Source organism: Cryptomeria japonica, chromosome 11 (assembly GCF_030272615.1).
Source record: "Cryptomeria japonica chromosome 11, Sugi_1.0, whole genome shotgun sequence".
NCBI classification, from domain to species: Eukaryota; Viridiplantae; Streptophyta; class Pinopsida; order Cupressales; family Cupressaceae; genus Cryptomeria; species Cryptomeria japonica.
In genome coordinates, this window is record NC_081415.1 from 33,345,305 (window position 1) to 33,371,541 (window position 26,237).

The 26,237-nt window shown below is 38.5% G+C and overlaps 1 protein-coding gene across 1 annotated transcript; it reads left to right on the top strand.

Annotated features, from left to right (window-relative positions):
• LOC131031364 (uncharacterized) lies at positions 1-26,237 on the top strand. The gene is made up of 5 exons (XM_057962464.2): positions 1-404; positions 17,945-18,149; positions 24,819-24,887; positions 25,103-25,250; positions 25,338-26,237. The coding sequence occupies exons 1-5, from the start codon at positions 152-154 to the stop codon at positions 26,034-26,036; spliced, it is 1,374 nt and encodes a 457-aa protein (XP_057818447.2). The 5' UTR covers positions 1-151; the 3' UTR covers positions 26,037-26,237.

A 26,237-nucleotide genomic window follows, 5' to 3' on the forward strand; every position in this document is an offset into this window, starting at 1 on the left:
TTTAGGGGCGTTTAACACCGTCGATGAAAAAACTTCTTAATAATAAGCCAATTTTTTAGGGTTTAAGGTTTGAAGGTCATGTAGATTTCAAGGTTTAAAATTCTGCAGGCACTTCAATTCTCTCTCGCATTGATAAAATTATTTTATCTCAATGATGAAGGAAACTGCAAATGCTCAGCAAAGAGCAACGGAAGAGGAAGTGGAAGATGTTAAAGATCTAAAGCGTGCAATTTGCGAAGAATGCAGAGAAAACCCTTTTAAATACAAATGCCCCGGCTGCGGATTGCGTTCGTGCAGCTTGCCCTGCGTCAAAGCTCACAAATTACGTACGCGTTGCACAGGCAAGCGAAACCGAACGCAGTATGTGCCTCTCTCACAATTCGATGAAAATTGGCTTGTATCAGGTATGTTCTCTTTCATTTCTATGGCAGCGTATACTGCCTTCCCTCTTGCTATTTTCTTCAATCTGGATGTCAAACTTGATCATTTTAGTAAAATTATTTTGATAAGTTATCCTTACTTGGAGTACTTGGGCTTGATAAATCTTCTAAGTACTCTACTTCCCCTGTGACCTGCGCCTGAGCTGATAATCTTGGGCGGGACATTGACACTGCATGCTCTGATGGGTGCCCCTGATTAAAAATGACAGATCCTGATGAAATTGGTCACATTTCTTGTTTATCTGCTGAACAAAGTTGGACAGATAAGGAATTTAAGGATCATAAATACAGTATAACTTTGTAGCATTCACTAATAAGGACTGATAATTTGAATGCCCAAAAGAAGGATCAGGTACTAGTATTGTCTGTAAATGAATCAAACATTCATCCCAAAGCTTAGGGTCTCGCTGCGATTTTTCTGTGAGTTTGTTATCTGTCTAGGGATTAATTTTATATTCAAATGCAGCATTCATAATAGCATGAGCATGCGTTCTTCTCAGGGCAATATTTTTCCTGAAAAAATGAGGACTATAAGGTAATGCTGGAATATGTACCTCTGTCATCACCTTCCCATTCAAGCCCATGCCAAAAAAATTGCTCAAGAGTCGAGTTCAAATTCAAGCAAGCCAATGCATTAAGCAAAACATATTTTTTTTTTGTGCCGCAGCCATTAAAATGTGTAATGTCCCCTACTGGGACTTAAACCAAATCTGCCCAAAATTCTTCAATTAAAATTTGAATAATGCTTGGAAATGGAAGTTGTATCTCAGTATTCTGATATAGGGCCTGCAACCAGGTTAGTTTCACAAAATAAATAAACACATACACCAATATTATACAATTATAATTCAGATTTACTGCTGTGACATACATATGGAATTCCCTCGTGAAATTTTATCCAACCAACTCATCATCTTAAGGGAGCACCAGTTGGGAGACCATCCAAGGCTCATCAAGCCATTCCACCGAGCCCAGGAGTACGGAATGACAACCTCTATTCCCGACTCCCAGCTCCACTTGGGGTGTCTCTACTAGCGTGGCTTCCTAGCTACTTGCAATCCTTTGTATGTATTGTCTCCCCTTCAAAATGAAATGATCGATTGGATGATAAGTTTAGGGGAATCTTAATAACCAGTCTATTATGCAGAATCATAGAAAGAACAATAATAAACATAGAAATGGATATAACAATATTCATATGTTATTTATACATTATTCTACATCTTATTAAATGAAAGATCAGTAACATAACAGCCCAATCATTATGCATTATATTTCATACCACACTGTTAAATAATTATAAATGCTGCTGGTCAATATATGTTTTCTCAGTTCTGCAGATTGTTTTCAGATCTACTGCCCGATGATTACTTCTTCGATGCCTCCTTGATGGATTCTTGTACCTTCCATCGATGGTGAACAATCATGTCTCCTCATGCGGTTACAACTTCTTGGAAGAGGAGCGACTCTTCCTTGTATGACTGTTCCCTTTCATAACTAAACAGTCTTATGAATTGCTGGTTTAACATTTTGAAACACTTCTTATCGTTAGTCAAATCACACCTTACTATTCTTAATACTTAATTATAATTTATGTTTGTTACTGCTTGGGGGAATCGCTGCCATTAGGAGGGACGATCAGATATTATTCAAGGTGTAACAATTTTTAAGGCATGAACTGTTATTTCATTATCACCATTTGATTGTCGCCGCCTTCATCCCCACGATGATTCGCTGCTTTTATTAATACTGCGATTGCTGACAATGATTGAGTATTGAGTGCCCTAGGATCATGAAATTGTGAAGTCTTACTAGCATAAGACAATTTCATAGTTTGATCTGTTGTTTCATCTATTGCTGGGATTGGGTCATGACAAAATGTTTGCAATGTCTGAAACAAAATCTGAATGTTCATGCAACAGAATCAAGTTTCTATGAACACTTCCAATATTTCATTCTTGAGGAGAATTAGCACATGCAAGGTGCTATGAACACTTCCAATATTTCATTCTTGAGGAGAATTAACACATGCAAGGTGCTGCCACATGGACCCATAGCTAGAGGAAAGGTCTCTAAGTGCCTTCAGCTGTAGAATGAAGTCTGAAATTAGGACTCCAAGAGAGTCCTTTATCACTAACATGGTCCTTAAGAGAGCTGGTGCTTGAAATATGTGAACAAAAACATCACAAAAGTATTTGGGATAAACCTAGATGATGTATTCCCCCTTACCCTTCTTGCTGTTCCTTGATTTCTATAAGATGGTAGAACAGAACACAAATCTTGCAAAGGAAGCACCCTAATCGAGGTATTGAGAACTAAGTTACTAAGATAAATATGGGAATGGGTATGGATTCAAGATACAGGTACACTGGTATAACAATTTTTTTCTCTTGGGTACAGTACATTTGGGTGAGTATATATACACACACACACAATTTTTTGAAAGAAATATACAGAATTGTAAAACTAAATACATTTGATAATATGATACTTCATCATTGATCAATGCCAAATGCCAAATGCCAAAATGGTAGTGATAAAGATAAATGTTAAATGCCAATTGATAGTTAAATATTTAATAAATTAATATTATCTTTATCAATTGGCATTTAATAGTGATAATTTTAGCTGTCTATGTTCTTGATTCTGGTCTCCACTCCCAGACCCCCTCATTGTAATCAAATTTCTTATATGATAAGAGATCCCAATAACTAGTGGGGGTTTGGGAGTGAAGACTTTAATGGTTTTGAGGGGCAGCAATAATAAGTTACACAAGGTATTAGATGTGAGAAAAATTGAATGATAGAGGCTGTGCGAGGAATCAGGCTGGAAGTGGGGGTTCGGGGGCAATGCCTTCAAATTTTCTTTTTAGAGAAAATGAGAAAAGAGAGAAAAATGATCTTTATATTGGGTGAAATGATACTTTTAGGGGCATTTGAGGGTTTTTGGATGCAAAATAATAAGTCAATTTTTTTTAATTTTCTCTTGGGTGCTTTTTGGCCTTGGGACTCGTGGGGTTGCCCCAAGTATGCCTAGGGTGTGCCCCAAACGCCCCAAATTCCCTATGGGTATATGGCCCGCATACCCATAGGGAATTTGGTGCATTTGGGGCATACCCCTGGGCGAACCCAGACCTAGGTGAATTGGGTGTCGGTGTAGGTGCTAATACTTGCATACCCTGCAACGTAGATTGAGAGTTAAATCCTTTTTACTAATTTTTGGTAATGCCCTTATTGCAAAATACTTCTTGTCAAGCACTAACTTCAGATCATTGCTTCTTTATTTGCTTTGTTGGAGTTTCTATTATTTTCACTTGCAAATGTTTGAAAAACATTCCATAAGGGGACGATATCTAGTTCACTTGCACAGATTTCTATCAATTTGGTCTTCAACTTCTTGGGATGATGGATTTTTCCTACATACATACTCATTATCTTGATGCATGAGATAGTGAAACCATTTGCAACTATCACATTATACTCTTAGAAGTTCTTCGCTTTCACTTTCCTTTTAGCCACAAGGCCTTCATTAATAAAGTTGCAAGTAACCTCACTATCAATTAGCATAGTAGTCCACCGTTGAAATAACTCCCCATGAACTTTGAATAGATGACATTTTGGTGCCCTTAAAAGGGCTGCAATCATACCCATGCTAGTCTTGGTATTATCGTTTAGCAATTTTCTCCAATTATGCCTGATGCCGTTCTAACTTAGTAGTTTCATAACTAGTGTCCTCCACATCCTTTTGCTTAAAGTTGTCCAAAAATCTCTAACTAAAATCATCAAATGCATATACAAACCCGTGCCCCTATGTAGTCAAATTGTGGTTCCACCACTAATGAGTGACTCCTCCAAGTTAAGCATAGCAAATTTAATTTCTTCCTCCTTGTAGATTGTGCTTAGTGAGAAATAGATATTTAACTTTTGGATCCATCAAATGAGGGGACAACAAGCTTCTCCAATCGATTTTGTGGATCTTGTTGAGGTTGTTTTAGGGTGGGTCTTCTTTCTTCCTTGTTTTGGTTTTTGACTTCAATGTATAGAAGTTAATCAAGGAGATGCTTGATTGAAACTTTACACTCTTTGCTCTATACTTAGCATAGAGAATATACTAGTTGTCCTCTAATCATTTGTATCCTCTTCCTATGTATGGCTTCTCTTTGCAAGAAGTGACTTGCAGTAGTCTAGTACCTATGACTTGCTAGTGTCACCAATGGACTCAATCCTCTAGGATCACTTGCAAAACCAAAAGATGCCTTCAACAAGAGAGGAGCAAGAGCAAATATTCCTTGATTATGGGGACAATGGATTAGATTGATGTTGGACTTACAATGTATATAAGATGCATTGCTTATATAGGGAAGGTGAAAGATAGGAATCGACAAGATCATGACATGTGTCTTAATCTTGTACAATGAGATGGCTAACACGATAAACATTAAATTACCTAGGATAGAAGAAGTAAATGTCAAGATAAGATCACATGACAACTAAGACTTCTAGAAAGATACCTAGGACCTAAGTAAATATAACATGTGAATAGGACTTACTAGTGAACTAGTTAGGTAAATTACCTTATTCACCGACATGATTGATTGTAGTGGGGCATTTTGGTTCATTGTGGAAGATGAGGATTCCCTTGTGCATTGTTACTTATAGGCATAGTTGCATGGTTTGGTTAGGGCATAGTTGAAAAACCTTGCAAGTGCTCACAGGTCAAAAAGCCTAATGAGTTAATCATGCCATTACTCGGTGGCGTGTTTTCTAGAAAAATCACGACGATTAGTACTCAAAATATCACAAAAATGTGCATTTTATGCCCTATAAACCATCAAAAACTTGTCCAATGTTAGCATATAAATGATTTATTCCGAATTGTGATTTTTTTGAGGGTTTTTTACTGTCTTCAATTGTGAAAATTGAAGGCACAAATGAGGCCAACAACGTGCGACTAGCATAATTATTTGTTTGTTACTATTGTGCCCTAATAAGGTGAAAAATTGCTGCTATATATATTAAGCATTTAAATATGCAATTATTCTTTTAAATATGCCCTAATAAGGTAAAAAATTTGCTACTATATATATTAAGCATTTAAATATGCAATTATTCTTTTAAATATAGCAGTGATGTTATATTAAATATGTGATTGGTATTTTTATTATAGCAATGATGCTATTTTGAATATGCAATTATTCCTTACTTTTTCAATTAATCAGTTTTTGACATTTTCTTATATTAAATTCTATCTATTTTTAACTTTTGGCAAAACAAATTGATTTTATCACATTTAGATTGTATGTACTCTTGAATTTTAATTATTTTAAATATTTTGATAATTCATATCTATGTTTGGATGTGGGCCACCACCCTGATAAATTCTCAATATTATTGTCCAACAACTAGATGGGGTTTCAACTTCACCAAATCATATATATTTTTTATCGGGAAGATGTTTTCATGATTTAGCCTATTTTGGCATTGCCCTATGTATTTTGATAATCCATTTGACAACTAATGCTTCAGGTCCATTTTGATAATCCATTTGACAACAAAATTCAGGTCCAAATCCAGAAGGTGGATTCTCCACTGTTACAATTGCAGAAGAAAATGAGATCCTCAAAAGATACCACGATATCATTGCAAAAGAAGAAGCTTTTTGGAAGCAAAGATCTAGATGTATTTGGCTGAAGGAAGGGGATAAGAACACCAGATTCTTCCATATGTCGACTATCAAACACAAAGCTGCTAATAGGATCAAAAAATTGATGGTGGACAATGTGGAGCTGGTCAAGGAGGAGGAGATTAAAAATGAGGCAAAAAGTTTCTTCTCTGATCTTCTTTGTAGGGATCAGAGCTTGGATGATGATGCTCAAAATGCCTTCCTCCAGAACATTCCTTGCCTTATTGATGAGCATAAGAATGCTTTTTTGACTTCCATCCCTTCGGAGTTGGAGATCAGAAATGTTAGTCTTTTCTTTTGAGGGCAATACAGCTCCTGGTCCTGATGGTTTCCCTATGTTCTTCTTCCAAGAGTTCTGGGATATTGTTCGGAAAGATGTCCCCAATGGGGTTAAAGAATTTTTTTGGGCAAGAAGATTACTGAAAGAAATTAATGGCACTTTCATTGCTTTGATCCCCAAAATTCAAGGAGCTGACTCCATGGATAAGTTCAAGCCTATCAGTTTATGCAACTCTTTCTATAAGATTATTTCCAAGGTCCTCACCTCCAGACTCTTGAATGTCCTTCTCTCCTTGACCAGTCTTCAGCAGAATGGTTTTGTGCTAGGAAGGCAAATTCTTGATTCCATCATTACTGTCCATGAGAATATCCATTCCCTTGTTATGGCCAAGAAGCAGGGTTTTATTCTCAAGCTTGATCTCTCCAAGGCTTATGATTGGGTGGATTGGTCCTTCCTCATGAAGGTTCTGTTGGCTTTTGGCTTCTCTAACAGATGTGTGGACCTCTTCAAGCAACTTCTCTCCTCCGCCTCCTTTGTTGTTCTTGTTAATGGCTCCCCCTCCCCTTTTTTTAAAGCCTTCAGAGGTTTGAGGCAAGGGGATCCCATCTCCCCTATTCTCTTCATCATTATGGCTGAATGCTTTGGCAGGTACATGGAAAGTATGGTGAAAGGTCTCCAACCCTCTTTTGCTGATCACACCTGCTCCCACCAGCAATTTGTGGATGATACCATCATTATGGGGGATTCCAGTATCTCGGAAGCTAGAATCCTGAAGGACACCCTATGCAAGTATGCGTCTGCTTCTTGCCAGCTTATCAACTGGGTTAAAAGTGAAGTGTTTTTCATCAGCACTCCTGAGAGAAGGCAACATAGAATTAGTAGAATTCTGGAATGTCGGATTGCTGTTCTTCCTGCTACCTACCTTGGCCTCCCCTTGGGCATCTCTCCCCCTGATTCCTTTTGGAGTTCTTTGGTGGATAAATTTCAGAGAAAACTTGCTGGTTGGAAAGGTGCTCTCTTAAGTCAGGCTGGCAAGTTACAACTTCTTAAAGCATCCCTTCAAAGCATTCCTATTTATGCTCTTAGTCTCTTCAGAATCCCTGTTAAGTTTGCTGATGCTATTGAAAAAATCCAAAAAAAATTTCTCTGGTCTGGGGTTGAGGAAAAGAAGAAAATGGCTTTAGTGGCTTGGGACAAGGTTTGTAGATCGAAAAGCAAGGGTGGTCTAGGTCTGAGGAGAATCAGGACTCTCAATGAAGCTCTTTTGTCCAAATAGATGTGGAGACTGTTCCACTCTGACAGTGAGTGATGTGAAATTTGGAGAAGTAAGTATCCTCTCTTGTCTTCATCTCTTTTCTCTTTCATCAACTCTGATTTCAGCTTCAATGGCTCTCACATTTGGAACCATGCTTCAAAGTGTAAAGACAACATAGCCAAAGGGGTTAAATGGAGAGTTGGTAATGGTAGGAAAGTCAGATTTTGGGAAGATCCTTGGTTGCTTGATAAGCCTTCTCTGGAAATCGCTGATTGGGCCCCTTTTGCTGCCCCTTGTAAAAGAGTTTTTGGTTCCTTGGTTGAGGGGTACTGGTTAGGTGACAAATGGCAAAATATTGAAGGTATACACCTTGGCCTCATCAATCTCAAGAAAGACTTGTTTTCTGCTTGGCTGAATAATGAAGAAGATATTCTTATTTGGAAACTTGAGCCCAAAGGCAACCTTACTGTTTCTTCCATGTATGGAGTGTTGACTCTACCCCCCTCAAAGAATCCCTTATGGTCTAAAGCTTGGATCAAGGGTCTTATTCCGAAGATCAATATCTTCTACTGGACTATCCTCCAAAACAAAATTTTGACTCCAGACAACCTAAAGATTAGAGGTTTTAATCTCCCCAAGAGGTGTGTTCTGTGTAATGAGGAGGAAGAGTCTGTGGACCACTTGGCTATTCACTGTTCTTTCACTGTCTCTATATGGGAAAACTTTCTTAAGATTTTTTGTATGGTATGGGTGTTCCCTAACTCTATTCAAGACTTGTTCCATTCTTGGAGCTACCATTGGTCTAATCCCTCTTTAAGAACTTTGTGGCAGCTCTCTCTTCCTCACATCCTGTGGGGGATTTGGAAAGAAAGGAACAACCGCATCTTCAGGGATACTTCTCTCCCCAAGGCTGTTGTTTTTCAGAAAATTCAAAGGGCTATAGTGGAGAACCTCAGGACCATTGGAGAACCTTGCACTCCTGTCAATTGCCTGGAAGCTCACATCCTCAACTCCTGGAACCTGAAGAGTGCTGTTAGGGTTGATACTAAACAAAGTAAGAGACTAGAAGCTAAGTGGTACTCTCCCCCTCCTGGATGGTTCAAAATCAACTTTGACGGTGCTGCTAAAGGCAATCCTGGACCAGCGGGATGTGGTGCAATTCTCAGAGATGAAAATGGCATTTGTAAGGAAATTGTTGATGTTCCTATAGGTTGCCAAACTAACCATATGGCGGAAGCTATGGCTGCTCTCCAAGGCATCCTTCTGGTTAAAAGGTGGAACTGTCCTTATCTCTGGATCAAGGGGGACTCTAATAATATCATTAACTGCCTTAAAGGAATTACCAAGCCCTCATGGACTATTAACAATATTATTAAGGCTGCTAGGGATCTTATTAAAACCTTTGATAAATGTTTCATCTCTCACATTTATTGGGAAGCAAATGGCCCTGCTGATTGGGCAGCTAACGTGGCGGTCACTCATGACAACATGATTACTTGGAAGGGTGAAGAGGATCTTCTTAATGATGCCAGATCGATCATTTTCATGGATCGATATAACTGCACCTCAAAGATTTTAAATGGATTATATAATGACTAATGGCGTGACTTGGAGGACTAATATTAATTATTATTGTGTCAGTACCAATAATGATAAGACGAATGCCACCTTCGCCCACGCTTTCTGGGTTTTTGGGGCCATATCTAGAGATTTCTTTGCATTAGCTATCTGCAACTCTCGAGTTTCTGGTTTGAGCTGTGAAATCATGGGAGGTAACAGGCGTCGCTACGAGCCCAGTAATTGTAAAGAATGGAAACAAACGGAGGAAATTTGGAGTATCTTGCAGAAGGGCGGGCTAACGAAGTACATGGAAAGACTCCATGGGAGGGATGCTAAAATCACTAAGTTTTTCACCAAAAATTGGAGGAAGGGCACCCTGAAAATGGGAGATCAAACTATCACCATCGACGAAGACCTCATTGCTCAGGTGACGGGTCTCCAGAGGGAGGGAAGTAATTTCTACAAGGACAAAAAGCTTAGCAAGGAGGCCATCAAGCGATACCCTGAAACTACTAAGGAGAAGAAGCGCCTGGTTAAGCTTAGCAAGACCTACTACCCTCCCAGGGCCTTTGCTAAGTCTTGGAGGGAGGTTCTGTTTGCAATCATGCGCTACATCACTCTGGATGGCAGATTTACCAAAGTTCATGGTTACCATTTCGTGCTGTTCAACCACTTCAGGTATGAAGACAAAGTTAACATGCCCTATTTCCTGATTTGCTCGATGAGTGCCACTATCAAAGTCTACAGGGAGAACCCTAAGGGAGACATTGCTATGCACCAAGGTCTAATGGTTCTAATCTATGAACATATTAAAGCTAATCAAATCGCTCGCCCCTAGCTTTCTGTCTCTGAATCTGAGGAGGAAAGGTCAGACTCTAAATTTTCTGTGGGTGAGGATTCTGCCGGTGATTCGAAAAGTGAGACTGAGGAGAGCTTGGAGGACTCCGAGGTTGAATTGGGTAAGAAAAGAAAACGGGAGAGCGGTAAGCCGTCCTCTTCCAAGGGCAAGAAAAAAAGCAAAGAGAAGGTCTTCCAGATTCACTCTTCCTCCTCCTCGGAGGTCTCTAAGGACTTTGAAAAGGATGACTCTCCGTCCCCTCAGAAGAAGAAACCTAAATCTTCTTCTCAGAAAAGGAAAAAGCAGAAAAGGCAGGGCAATTCTGAGCCGAAGACGGAGGACAAAGAGCAGAACAAGGATTCAGATGCAGACCAAAACGTTGAGGAGAAGATTACGGGGGATGGTTTCAACCAGAGTGTTGGTAGTGATGCCGAACAGAATACCGTTGGTGAAGACCCCAAAACTGATTAGGCTAAGGTTGGTGAAAAAAGCCCCCCTTCTAACCCTTTTGTTGAGGGTTTGAAGGGGTTTGTGGACACCCTCGACTGGCTCATAAATAGTCACAAGAAAGCTGTGGAGGAAAACAAGAACCCGAGTCATAGGATTCAAATTTTGGAAACTATTAGCATCGGTGAAGGTAAATCCATGGCTGAGCATGTTGATGATTTGGGAAAGACTATTGCCAGAGTTGAAGAGATTAGGGACGCCTTCAATCCAAGGTTTGAGCAAGTGGAGAAGGCCCTGGAGGAAATAAAAAACAATGACACTTTTAGGGACCAGAGAATGGTGGATGGTGAAAACAAACTCATTTTTATTCAGTGGCGACTTGTCAGTGCCAAGTAGTCAGGACTCAGGGGGGACATTCAGACCCCAGACATCTAGATTGTAGGTCGTAGGGCCAATGAAACATATATTATACATTATAGTCTATTATTGCTTCTTCAACAAATTGATATTTTTATAGCAGCCTTTATTTCGTTTGAGATGTCGAACAGGAAGAGGGGTAGGAAACCTGAACGTGGGGAAGGCCATGAGAGGCCAACGAAAAGCAGAATGTTGTCTTCGTACTTTGGCATTGGAAAAGATTGTGGTGAAAATCAGGAAGGTACATCATCACAAGTACAAGTACAAAATTCGCCACCTACACCGCATGTTGAAGACGGTGGCGAACCTGATTTCTCAGATCACGATCTTGAAGAAGATTATTTGGTAGATGCCCAAGTTAGCCGGAATGATATAATCGACTTGGGTGATAATGCCATTGATGATAATGCACGGAAGGGGAAAAGAAAAGCCATATCAAAAAAGGGTGAACCACAATCAAAAAAGGATCGGGAGTGGGATATGTCGGTAAGGAATTTTCAAATTAATTGGGTATCAAAGTATCCATTCATTGAACCATTGGAGAATCCAATTGAAGGCGAGCCTCCAATAGAATGCAGGTGTAAGATTTGCACTTGGAAACATAACAAGGAAATTAGGTTGCAGCTAAAATTTGACACCATAGAAAAGCATATGGGTAAAGTTTATGAAAAACAAATGATAGACGAGGTTGAAAAATCAGTGATAAGATGGAAAACAAAGGAGGAATGTAAGCATGTGAGGAATGCCGAAGAGTATTATTTTCATGAGAAAATACAGACGAAGCCTGCTGAAGTTAAAGGTTCTATTGAAGCTACTTTTGGAAAAGCAATGCAAATAGAATAGAGGGCGTGCTATGACAGATTTCCCATCAATTAGTGGTTTATTACACTTTTTGAAAGTTCCTAACTATCCTAATAGACACTGGTCAGTAAACAGTGGATGGCAATGGGCAAGTTGTCTTGCTGAGGTTGAAAAAGAAGATGTAAAGCAAAAAATAAGAGTCCAACTTTATTGCATTTTCTTTAGACGAAGTTACGGCAGTAGACAATACTTCATGGGTATGTATGCATGTTTATACTATAGAGAATCATATCCGCCAACCTCATCTACTATCTGTTGCTAAAATGAAGGAGAGTGCGACAACGGAAAATTTATTTCAACTAGTAAAGAGAAGTTTAATTGAATATGGAGGTATGGATACATGACAGTAGCCAAAAAATTGGTTTGTGTTGGAACAGATGGAGCTTCAGTAATGCAAGGTCACAGGAACGGTCTTTGTACAAAGATTGAAACTTCATTTGCACTGTACATTACTGCAATTCACTGCATGGCTCATAGAATGAATCCAGCTTTTGGAATTGTGAGCAAGTTTGCTTCGGTTAAAAAAAATGAAATTTTAATCAGAGAGCTCTACTCACACTTCTGTCGAAGTCCCAAGCGATTTATGGAATTTCAACACCTTGCTAATGGAATAACTGATGGAAACAAGCTTCTCAAGGATAATGATACCAGATGGATCTCTTTGGATGATCCAACGCATCGAGTGTTTTCAGAATATCCATCCTTGATTGGACTATTTCACACAACTCGCGACGAATTAGATCAACCGAAATTTCATTACCTTCTTCGGAGGTTAAGTAATTTAGAGACACTCTTAACTTTAGCAGCTCTTCTGCTCATGCTAGAGGAAATGAGGAATATTATGAAGGCTGCCCAAAAAAGAGCTCTGTATATTGCAGAATATGCTACGTTGCGTAAGATGATATGATGACCCTCGACAATCTCTATTGAAATCAACCAACACTATCTGATGAAAAATTTGTTAAGTAGTGGAAACTCATAGATTTGAACAATCCTGATAACTTTTTACGAATCGGTGCAGACGGGGAGGTATGTGCCAATGTACGGGGAGTTGAGATACCAATGCACTTCTATGCCACGGTCGACCTCGAGGAACCAGGAAAGCGCCCCAGGAAGCAACTAGCAAGAGTTACAAGGGAAGATTTCGACAAGATTGTTGAAAGTGTAACTACTTCTGTGAAGAAAATTGCGTATGATCTTTCCTCACAAATTAGAAGCAGATTCTCTCTTGACAACCTTCTTGAAGCCATGTCAATTGTGTTTCCTCATTATTGGAGCCTCAACATTGTATCTGATTTTCGAAGTAAGCTACTGATTTTGATAAAACAATTTTGCATATCCAGAGAATTGAATGGAGTAACTATAAATGGAATATTAGACGAAACTCATCTTCGAGAGCAATCATCTCGTTTTGCATACACTATGAGAGAACAATATGGCAAAATGGAGAACCCCCACGAAGAGGGATCAGTAACAAGGCTTTGGAAAACTATAGTTGAGAACTCAGTATTGCGTGATTCAATGCCGGAATATTTGATGCTTGCTGATTTATGTCTTACCATGATATTGGGTTCGGTGGAAGATGAGAGAGTTTTCAGTGCTTTGGGGTTCCTAAAATCAAAGCTAAGAAACAAACTAGACAAAAATTTGGAAAATTGCTTGAGGCTCTATACATCTAGGCATGATGTCCACACTTTTCCTTACGATAGGGCACTGCAAATCTGGAGGTCCAAATGTGAAAGAAGAGGTTTGGGCAACACTTCAAACCAAAGTGCCAGTGGTACTATTGACTCATGTACTGGACCTATTGGTAGCATTGAGATGCAGTTCAACAAAGGTATGCAGATTCAGAGTGAAGAAACCACAGACAAGAATCAAGAAAGCTCTGAATTTGATGAGGATGAATGGCAACTGTAAGATATTGGTATTTGATGAGGATGAATGGCAACTGTAAGATACAGGCATGAAGGGTCCTCATTGCTCATCAAAGACTACATCACGACTATATAGGAGACGAGATGTCTCAATGTCGATCAAGCGGTAGGCTTTGTGAAGACTACTGTATCCAGTAAGCATAAGTTTCTGGCTCTTGGCATCCAACTTGGTTCGTGAAGCATTAGGGATCCAAACATAAGCAAGGGAGCCGAAAACCTTCAGATGACTGATTTTGGGCTTGCGACTTGACCAGGCCTCTTTCGGAGTCTTGCCTTTGACCGCCATAGTGGGTGACTGGTTCAAAAGGTAGACTGCAGTGTTAACTGCTTCTGCCCAAAACTGCTTCGGAACATGTCTGTGGTCGAGCATGGATCTAGCCATCTCAGTGATTGTTCTGTTCTGACGTTCAACTACACTATTCTGTTGGGGTGTGTGGGGTGTGGTTAACTGGCGCTTAATGCTATGAACATCACAGAAGCTTGAGAATTCATTAGAACAAAATTCCCCCCCATTATCTGATCTAAGAGCAATAATAGATTTCCTAGACTCTTTTTCAACTAGAGGTTTAAACTTCTGAAATACAGTAAACGCTTCTGATTTCTTTGCAAGAAAATAGACCCACATTTTTCTACTGAAATCATCAACAAACAACAAAAAATACCTGGACCCAAGAACAGAAGGAGTAGCCATAGGGCCACAGATATCAACATGAACAAGCTGAAGTACTTGAGAAGCCCGCCATGAATCGCCACTCTTGAAGGGTGTGCGATGTTGCTTCCCAACCTGGCATGCATCACAAACTCCAAGCTGCTGAGTCTAAATTGCTGGCAATCCGAGGACAAGCGCGTCCCGAGCAAGCTGAGCAAGATAGCGCACATTTAAGTGCCCATATCGCTGATGCCAAAGTGTACTGAGAGAAGACTACCGAGCAGCCATAGCTAGGTCTTGAGAAACACCGGAATCTGCAAATCTGAAAAGACCATGATCCTCAAGACCAATTGCAACAACTGATTGAGTCTCCCGATCAGTGATGGTGCACTGATGTGAATTGAAGGTGACATCCAACCGTGGAGAGTGTCACAACATCTGATTGACTGAGAGTAGATTGAGTTCCATCCCTGGAATGTGGAAGACATCGAGGAAAATGAGATTCCTCCCAGCAGACTGAATCTGAATGTTGCCTTTGCCGACAATCGTGTATTCTTCCCTGCCACCAAATACAACAGAATCTGAGTAAGGCTGGTAGTCAGTGAACCAGTCTCGACGGTGGGTGAAATGACGAGAGGCACCTTGAATCAATATACCAGGCAGACGATTTGACATGATCTGTGGGTCTTTTAGCCATGAAGGCGTAAAAGGCAGATTCTGTTTGCTCAGTGTGCTCTGCATTGTTTGCTTTGGGCTGCGAACTAGATTGCTTAGCTGGGGCAGCTAAGCACTTCCGACATTCAACCTTCATGTGACCATCTTGCGGCAATAGTTGCATTGAATGTTCTTTTTCTGGGAGCCTTCTGATGCAGGAGCAGAGGGTTTCTGCTGAGAAGATTGCTGGGAATGAGACTTGCCCTTATCCTTGTGAAAAGATTTAGCAGCAAAGGCTTGTTCTGTGGAGGTGGAGTTGGAATTGCTACCGAACTGCTGTGTCCACCGATCTTGTCGAAGTAGAAGTGTGCAGAGATCTGTGAACTTCAGATCAACACCAGTAGAAGTGATGTTGAGAGTTTTGATAAAATGCGCGTAGGACTTGGGTAAACTTTTAAGGGTGATTACCACAATGTCCTCTTCCTCCATCTGATCATAGATTTCCTGAATCCTATTCAGGTGATCCTGGAGCAATTTCCGCTCATCCATGACAATAGAAAACAAAGTGTTCTTGAGAAAGAAGGCCCTGCTTTTATCAGAAGTCTCATGTAGGGTTTTGAGATGCGCCCATATCTCGGCAGCTGTTTTGCCGGATGGAATTTGAGGGAGCTGATCATCAGCTACGGATAATTTGAGAAGCATCACTGCCTCTCGATTATGCTGGTCATATGCAACTTGATCAGGACCAGCTGTAGTCGAATGCTGAGTAGCACCCATAACCACCGGATCGCTGCCGCGATATTCGAAGATGGTGAGCATCCGCTGCTTCCATGTGCAATAGTTCCGACCATTGAACTTTTGATTTCCCTCGAGTAGAATATTCATCATAGATGCCATGGCACAAATTTCTGTGAAAAACTGTGAAGGCACGTACTTCGAGGCAAACTGTCGGAGGACCCAAAAAAATGAAGAGGCACCTAGAAGAGAGCTTGAAAAACCCTAAAAGAATATGTTGTCGGAATTTGGATTTGTTGGCTCAAAAATCGAGGCACCCAAAAAAAACGGATGATAGCCCAGTTGAGCTCTCGAAAAAACTACCACGAATTTGTGCTCAGAAATTTTTTTCGACTGAATCTGGAGGGTCAATACCCTAGCCGAAAGTAAATGCGGGTTTGACCAAGTTGCAGGTTGCAGAAAAAATGGTGGGTCTGTACTGCGTCGAAAAATGCCGAAAAACCTCGCCAGATAGATGCTCGGGGTTGCTGCGGCAGGCAGAAGACACGCGCAGGGTGACGCGTAGCACAAACCAAACCGGCAGCGGAAGTATCAATCAGACGTCGCGGGAGGTTGCCAAAAATGCAGGTCGCGTGACAGAGTCAATCGAGCAGGCCGCGCAGAAATACTCCGCGATTTTGCAAATACAGGGAGGTTGTGCTAGTACGACCCTGCAAACAGGAAGAATCCAGTTACACGAGATGAACAGAGTCCTTAACAACCTCGCCAAGAACAAATTTCGAAAATAGAAGATTTCAAAAAAACGGAAAAAATTCTTCACGAATTTTTGTTTGAAAATCTTTTGAAATTTTTTTTTCCAAAAATCTGCAGCAAAAATAAGAGGCCTGAAAAAATCTCAGAAAAGAATTCACAAATTCTTTATTCAGGCTAATTGGTAAAATATTTGCTTAATATTAACAAAGATCAATAGATCATTATATACAAGAAGAAAGACGATGTTTCTTTAGGAAACGATCGTGAAGAATAGAAACATTCTATTCTAGCTAACAGCTAACTAAGTATTTACAGAATTTTACTGTAGATAACCATTAACAATAAATAGAAACTATCTATTATCGTAATAAGAGGAAGTGCTAAAAGGATTTAGAAGAGCAAAGGGTGTTTGAGGTAGACCGACAGAGTGTAGAGCTGAGAGACAGAGAACCGGTAGAGTGCAGAGCCGAGAGACAGAGAACCGGCAGAGTGTAGAGCCGAGAGATAGGGAACCGACAGAGTGAAGAGCCGAAGGTGTAAGAAGAAAACCGGTGCTATGCAGAGCAGACACAACCGGTGAGAATAGAGTGTGATTCATATTGAGATCTGATTAAGCTATTAGTAGCTAATTCAACAAATCATCCATTTGTTGCTTTCTAACCATTGCAACTTAAATCTCTTAACCGGGTGGACTTTAACATGTCCCTTTTGTAAAATCCCTTAACCGGGTGACATCTTAATTGATGTTCTCAAGTCCTTTAATCGGGCTACCTTTAACAGGGTAAAGGCACTAATCGGCCTTAAACAAAATCCCTTAACCGGGTGGTACCTAACAATGTCTTTGTAATCTCCTAACAGGGATGGCTCCTCACTGGGCGTACTCCAAAAGAGTGCAAATTTTGTGAGTTCCTACTCACACCGTGGTTTTCTCCCATTTGGGTTTCCACAAGATAAATCTTGGTGTCACTGTCAACTTTTCATGCATGCATATTTTACTTCAGTGATTAAGTATATTGATGAATATTAAATAAATATAGATTAGAGTTAAAAGTTTTAATTGTGAAAAACAGATCAAGTGCTGATTCACCCCTCCCCTCTTAGCACCGGTTGGGACTAATAATCTTTGAGTAATAAGATTTCAATTAGAAAACCTTTTAAAATAACATTGATATATCTTGATGACTTCGAGATACATGCATTTATTAATTTAAGATATCTATACTAGCATACCTATCTTTAGAAAATCTATGTAAAAGATAACAAGAGACATCATTCTTGAGACACCTATTTTTGATTGGATTTGTGATTTAAATGGAATAAGCACCTTGAGAGTGATATCTCTTAGCGTCTTTGATATAGATTTTTCTAAAGATGGGTATGCTAGTTAAGTTGGGTTTCTATATATGTTAAATTTAATTAGTTGTTTGTTATTGTTTTAGATTACAATCTGTTAGAGGAGATTTTGAGAATGACAGAAGCTGCCAAGCGGACTCGAGCTGGTGCAGATGACAGCAGGTCAGCTCGGTTTATGCGAGGAGGCAAGAGCAGACTTAATATTCAGGCCAAGAATCGTAACATAAACCTCTTACTTCAACCGAAGGGCATGTTGAAGAATAAGATCAACAGGTCGTATTATGATAAATTGTAAGTGCAGAGCTTCTTTCATTTTTCATGATAGGTAATGTAGAATTTTAATTACTTTACAGTCTGAAATGTAAACCGGTCTCTTGCATTTTGAGTATTATGTTTTTTTCCTCACTTGCTGGTAAATTTGTTTAATGGTTTACATGTATTTTAATGTACCAAGTTTCTCTAAGTATTTGGTAGAATCATCCATTGGCTTGCTGAAGTAGTGCAAGTATGCCTGTTGTGACATTTGTGGTGTTTGAACCATTACGAATGGCATAATTAAATTCTTTTTTCCATTAAGTTATATTTGATACAAAAAGAAGATGAGGTGTATGGACTGTCACCTCTACTGGTATCATTTAATGTTAATTCATTTCACATCCTTTCTTCTCAACTGAAATATTCATTCTAGGCTCATTGGTCATTATCACAAGGTCAGTAACATTGTTTAGTATTCACTGGGATTACTTAAGATAAGAAAAAAGAAAAACATCTTGTTTGCGAAGCTGAGTTCTGCAGCTAAGCTATCAAGACACTACAGGATTTCTATTCGTTCATTTTAAAATTTCAGGGCTATAGTGGTGGTTGATATTTCCGTTCTTCCTTGGTTCAGTCCAAATAAAGTTTCACATCAATGAAATTGACTTTTATTCATTTAAAAAAAATCAGTGCTGTAGTGATGGTTAAACTTAATATTTCTGTTGTTCTTTGGTTTAGTCTAAATGAAGCTCCACATCAATGAAAGTAGCAACCTATGTAGCTATTTTTCTGCTAGTACCCTTATTGTGAATGGAGATAAGTATATTTAATTTTTTAAGCTTATGGATGATCAACTTCTTAACAGAGATTACTAGCTCTATGGGAAGATGATTTGAGCAGAGCACTAAAATATTAGGTTCATTGCTCCTCCCACTGCAATTACCCGAAATCTTCAAATTTTTAGCATCCTATTCTAAACTACAAGTCAAATTTCATCTTACTGAAAAGCAAGATACACTTTCTACGACTCTTGGCAAAATTTGGCTAGAGCAGGTGGAGAAATATTCTACTAAGTCCCTTTGACCGAATACCTATCAGTTTTCTACAGTGGCTTTCCTTCTACAGAAATTGCTCCTCTCTGCACTCGCATTAACAAAGTAAAAGAGGCCTTTTATTGTACACTAAGGTGGACGCCCATCACTTGAAATATGAATCACATTATGATAATCACTGCAGTAAATCACAATGCAATGATGATTAAATGCTTAATCGGAGGAGTAAATGCCTTAATAAAATTTAAATTTGTCTCTTCCTTTCTCTAGTGATTGGGAGATTAGTTGGTGGATGGAACAAGCAACATCAATGGCTTGGAGTTACTTTAGAGGCTGTTGGATATATAAAATCAGAGTATGGTTATCAGCTAAGTTGCAGATTCGGGTATGAGTCAATTTTTTTTTCTTGGGTATGGGTACAGGAATATATCTATGTTCCGCCAAGTTTCGGGGACAGCAAGGGTTGGTGGGATGTGTTTCCAGTATGGGGGTATTTTTGGGCCATTTTTTAGGGGACGTCTGTTAAAAAAAATAGGGGAATTTTTAAAAATATTGAGAAATTTCAAATATGCATATCATAACATTGATAAAACATTCATCAGAGACTTTGTAGAAGTTTAATACATAGCATTAGACTTGAATTGAGATTTCACATGAGAATCGACAAACAAATGAACAAAATTCAAATGCTTTCATTGTCAATGTGCATGCATATTATATTAGAATTATAGCAAAAATTCCCAAAGGCTCCAAGTATCAACTTTGAAATGACAAAAACTGTGAATAAACATAGAAGTCCATAATCAGCTGCCCATTATAATGAAATGACAGAAGTAAGAAAATATATGGCTGTCCATAATTAGCACATGGTAGGTTTAAGAGTCTAAATCAAAATCAGAACTCGAGTCTGAGTTACTGCTCCTTCTCTTGCCTGCTCTTCTCGTTCTTTGCAAATCTAAAAATGAATGTCTTTTTCTTCTTTTTGGTTATTTAATGCTTATATTAGGTTTTGGTATTGTTTAATGTGGTTTGGGGATCCTTGTGGGCCCAATCAGCCCTTTTTCAAATTAAAAAATATGTTTTTTTAAAATCTTGCAGGGTACTTTGAAACTTTGCTTGGTTGGGGACGGGCAGGGTACTTGTAAAAGCTGTCCCCGCATCCTCATACCATCCCCAATATGGGAACTTGGATACCAACACAAGGGATGTGTCCTTGTGGAACATAGGAATATATATAAAATTATAAATTATAAGAAGAGTGATACTCATAATTGCCAATAAATAGAATATTTAAATACCTTATTCATAACTTGCAAAAATGAAAATACTTAAGTCTCAAATTATAAATATAGATAAAATAGTAAACATATATTTAAATAAATATAAATAAATAGTAAATATAAATATATTATATAACATAATATATATATATATATATATTAAATACATCATACATTTAATATTATATATAAAAATTATTTTATATATCAATTATATATTAATAATGTATAATTCATATAAATATTTTAATATTATGCTAAAAATTTCCTATACCCATACCCAGATCAGGACCTCATGCCATTACCAATGAATACTTCTGTTACTAGTGATATGGTTCAACAAAAGCCTAAAATGGTACAAAGTTTGGTTAGTAATAAAAGTTGTTACCAGTGAAAACATAGCGAATAGAGCAGATGCCAGACAGGGTTCTGCCTTGACGAACTTAAGCCATACCCACAGATGGACCCATAACGGACCGGGACCCGTACCAAACCCATAGGATACGGTGGGCATTCTTGCCAAATCCAGTAACATAGATTATTAGCAATAGTAATAAAGGCTAGTATGTTAGTAAATAACAAATGTTAAGTGTGTTCATTCATAAATAGGTTAGAAAATGTCTTGTCTGGAAATTTTCCATTAGGTAGTTGTGTAGTGTAGGTGGTTGTAATGGGAAAATGGCTTTATAAGCCAATGCAAGCAAAATGTTATATTAATCTTTTGTAATCCTGTATTATATGAAATCTAGTTTCAGTTCTTTTGTCTTGGTGTAGTTTGTAACTTTGTGGGCTCTCACCATTTAAATACTGAGTTACCGGGTTCGGCCCCCTAGACCCCTGGTACTGGTCTAGTCCGGTCCTGGTTTGGGGTTCGAGTCCGGTTTGCCTGTGGTTCGTGTAAAATTTAGGCAATCAGATGTTAATCTAATTAATTAAATTATAATCAGGCTGAGAATAAGCAGAAATAACAATAAAACACACGACACAAGACACAAATACCCTGGGAAAACCTCCCTCTTGGAGAAAAAACCCAGCATCAAAGATTCAGATCAGTTCCTTTATTTATAAGCAGATTACATGAACGGTATATATCAGATTACTTATCTGATTGTAGTGCCAATCTAGGGCAGATTCAAATCAAGTATATGCAGTTGTAGTATATCTTTAGAGAGAGCAGAATATTGACATCACTTGGAGAAGGAGATCGCTGAAGTATAGGACACCACTTTGCCCAGCAAGCTGTCCAATGGATTCGCTCAATAATCAGATAGACTTGCAGCAGTATGAAGACTTAGATCGCTTTCTTTCCTTCCAAGTTCGTTGACTAAATTCGCATAAGGTGAACGACTCTTGATGAAGATAATGTAATATATTTGAAGTGTGAAATGAATCTTGTTTATATACAAGATTCATGTTCAAGTTTTCCCAAGTCGGCTTTAACACAAATTGCCGCCATTTTACATATTTTAAGTTTGCCCTTTTGGCGCCCAATTCGGGGCCTGCATAAATTGCAAGTTATACCACGTTTCATTTTGGGCCCTACATAAATTGCAAGTTATACCACGTTTCATTTTGGGCCCAGCCCTATTAGACATGTAATTGCTTAACCTTATTACAATGTGATTAATATTTTAGTTGCCACTAGGCATCATTAAAATATAATCCGAACTTAGCTATCCATTTTCAACAGTTCGGACAGGGTTCGTGATTCACAGGCCTGGTTCGAACCAGGGCAAACCCAAGAGGACCCAGGTCGAACCCAGGGGTCTGACAGCCCAAAAATGGATTTTGTTTTTGCAAAATTTAATTTATTTTGAATTCCACCACATAAAAAAGTAAAATATGACCCTAAAAGTGAGTTTTAAAACTTGAACTTGGCTCATTTCACACAAGCAACATGACTACAAGCAAGGGGAAACGAAGATGTGGGATATGGAGCCAAAACATACTGATTTGGATGATTTCACTTCTCAGCTTGTTGCATTTGATGACTCAGATAGCGAGCAAACTTAAAGTGCAAGTGCAAGTGCAAGTGGCATTGGCTTTGATTCATCTAATGTCAATGTCAATGATGAGGAGAGGAGAATGAGGATGAAGAATTAGAGGATCCATTTGATGATCACACTTTAAATTGTTGAAAGTTGAAACAATGATACTTGAATATTTTATCATTTTGATATTAAACTTGATGTATATGATGCTGTTATGGTATGATCATGATGCTATGATCACAAGTTTATATTGGTTTTGTTGTTTATATGATGCTTTGTGGCATGCTAATCTTAATTCATGCTTATAGGCTGCATATATATATATAATTTACATGGTTTTGTACTAACGACCCCAAACCCCTTTTCAAAATTTTGCCGTACCGGCGTACCGGTTCTCCGAACCCGAACCGGCGCCCGAACCCGAACCGGCAACCTAGTTTAAATATGATATAAGAGCAGGTTACTTTGAAGGAGGAAGAACACCATTGTGCTCAATTCAATCGCTCAATGTGTCCTTGTTGTGATTCCATGCCATTTCCATTCAAAGGGAACAGTATAATTGGTGAAATTTGTGTCCAATTCATATAGTCACTTCCATTGAAGAAGAGCGAAGTAGAAATTGAATGCCAAAGGTTCACCAGCAATTTGTTTGCAGTCAATCTATTTGACAAAGCTTTGTTTAGAGATTTGTTACATTTGAAAAGAGATATAAGGCAATGGTTCTATGTTGAAAAAGAATGATATATGGACATCATTCCATTTTTACATCAATCCGGGCTTTTGGCATTCTGGCCATTGTGAAAATGCACCCTATTGCAAAGAAAGCATCTGCAGTTAAAGAAACTAAAGGTGCAAATAGACTGAGAAGGAGAATAAGTTATCCAAACATGTGAGGCATTTTTATAATTATTAATCATATATTCATAATTATCTTAGTCATGTATCCTTTACTCTACGCCCAAGAGCGGATATCCCATCCCTCTTGGCCTCGTCGCCTTTCACCATCTCATATGAGGTGGTGTACCCAGTGAGGCATCCACAGCCATTCTCCCTCATCATGCCATCCTTCTTCATCATGCCATCTAGTATCATTCCTTGTAATCTGAAATAACCACTGTCTATTAAACCTTTCTTGCTTCAAATAGCCTTAACCAACTTCAACTCGGCCTCATTCCTCTTTAAATAGTGTTTCTGTAAATGGGCCTTGCCTGAGCAGGTCCCTAGATGGCTACCCTTGCCATAGAAAGGAGATATAACACTGAGCAGCAACAAAGTTCCTGCATCTACAAACCAAGCCAATCTTGAATTGCCAATTGGACTTTCCAGCATGCCACAACAACTCTTCTCTACTCCTTGCATGATATCCCATGCATTAAATCAAGCCCCTCACATGGCTCCAACCAAGTACTGTAGTGCGTGAAACAAATTCTGCCCTGTTATTTATCTTTAAGACAAAACCCAAGCTCTTGCTGTATAATGACTATAGAAAACAAGCATAGCCTAAGGCGGCTGGTCCAATTCTATTATTAGTTAATTAAGACTAAATTATCCCAATCTTAAATATCTTCAAGCATAACCACTTGATTAGCCAAAAAGCGTGTCCTTTGTTTTGAGACCTATAGTAATGAGAAATCTGGGAAGAAAGAAATTTTGATTGGCACAACCATTTCTTAAAAAAATGTTTTGATTAGGGCACTGACCTTTATTTTATTTACCGCACTGAGCAACAATCTGAGAATCCCTCAAGTTGCTTTGGGACCAACTAGTAATGTTGTCCATTCCACATAATTATTGGTTTGTTAGCTTGAAAATATGGAATCACCAAGCACAAAGTCACCATTATTATCAACTAAAACATAACCAACTCCCCCCTCATGCGGTATTTGCCAACTTAACTCTCTCCAACACTTGCTTTTTCTTATTCGCCCTTGCCATGTTTAAAATTATTTATGTTCAATTTTAAAATATTATTTAATATTTCATCTCTTTTAGTTTTGTTCATTGTTTCAACAAATTGTAATATTAATATTTAAATGGTATGTGAGCTTGTTACCCTTAGTTTTCTCTGCTCATTCATTCAAAATTTTATAAGGGGCATCTTGATTCACTAGCATCTTTTAATCTAATCGCGTTTTAAAAAAAATCTACTTGTGCATTTACCTTTATTTGACTGTTGGTCATGCAAAAAATGTGTTTTTTTAGTGTAGTAATTAGTGAAGGATAGGTTTATGAATATGATGCTATTAGATATGAGCTTCAAGCGTCAAAAATTGGATTAACATAGAAAATAGAATCTATCTTTTTACTCAATTGTGTTGGTGTCAAACAAGCATGAATGGTTAAATTGTCAGTTTTCTAAGAATACCTTTTACTGCTTTGCAGTCGAAAATGCATATGCTGGACAGTTGAGTGGCAGTTTCATTCAACAGATGTTACGTATATTGACCACAGGTAGTTCCATTTACCTTGGTGATGGTATCTGAAGAAAGTGAAGTTCTTGAGAATTTTTTCCTGTTGTTAATAATCCAGATTGGTATTCATCATTCTCTTAGAAAATGTGAATCATTGTTTGCCTTCCAAAATGTTGGATTCTTCTGAATTATGAGTTTTCAAGAATATGCGTATATGAGATAAAATAATTCATCAGGTTCTGTTTATTGGTTCAGAATGGATGAACATGCAAGTCTACAAAGTATACTGGAAAAACATCTGACAATTGGTCCTGGGAATCCAGTCATACGACATAAACTTAGGCATTTCTGCAACAACCCCATTGAAAGTTTGAAGCTCTTGCTCAAGAAGGAATATATGGAGGTAATAAAATTTGTTGTTATTTATATGTTCATAATATCAGGATTTACGTTTCTTCTTTGTGTGTATAATTATAACTGCTTTCAGCAGGGTGACAGAAAGGTATATTTTGACCTGAACATTATGGAACCGTTGCGCTCTCAACTTGCGTGGAAAACTATTATTGAGTATCCTGTTATTCTTGTTGTTTTGCCATCAAATTTGATAGAGTTTGAACTTTCAGAAGATACGAATCCAGTTCCCCGAGAAGTTCTAAACCCTTCAAAAGTTGATGAATTAGAGAACCTTGCATATCAAGAGTGCGCTCCCTTCAAGGAAGAAGAAATTGAAGAAAAAGAATTTGAACCTTCAGAAGGTTTGTGTCCAGTTCCTGAAAAAATTCTTAAAGGTTCAAATATTGATGAACCTGCTCTACATTTGGAGGGTACTCTCCTCAGGGATGGAGAAATCATGGAAGGAGAGTTTGGATTTATCAAGGATATGAAGCCAGTCCTTGAAAAAACTGTAGAACCTTTAAATGTTCATGAACTTGATGATCGTGTGCATCTAGAGGGTTTTCCCATCAGAGAAGAAGAAACTGAGCAAGGAGAGAATGTATTTTTAGAAAACCTGATTTCAGTTCCTGAGAAAAATTTAAGACCTTCAAATTTTGATGAACTTGATGATCTTGTACATCTGGATGACCTGGCCTTCAGGGATGAAGAAATTGAGGAAGGAGAATTTGTTCCGCACCAGCATTTTGATGGAAAGCTTTCCTTTGCAGATGGATATGGATGCTGTTATGGATGAAGTGAATGTTGAGATGCTATAACGTGGATGGATTTTGGTCAGATGGCCCAATGGCAGGAATTGTGAATGGCTTCTGAATTTTAAATTTTGCAGCTGTAGTCCAATCTGGTTAAGCGAAATTTTTGATGTTTTTCTCCACATCTAAGAGTTGTATTTTTAACTGTTTAATACGAGTGGTGCATCCATTTAAAGTTGGGTTTA

Excerpts from the sequence above, each read along its gene's own strand:
- LOC131031364 (XM_057962464.2), top strand. The coding sequence starts at position 152 with ATGATGAAGGAAACTGCAAATGCTCAGCAAAGAGCAACGGAAGAGGAA. Across the intron at positions 405-17,944 it reads TGAAAATTGGCTTGTATCAG|ATTACAATCTGTTAGAGGAG; the intron begins GTATGTTCTCTT and ends TTATTGTTTTAG. Across the intron at positions 25,251-25,337 it reads TCAAGAAGGAATATATGGAG|GGTGACAGAAAGGTATATTT; the intron begins GTAATAAAATTT and ends TGCTTTCAGCAG.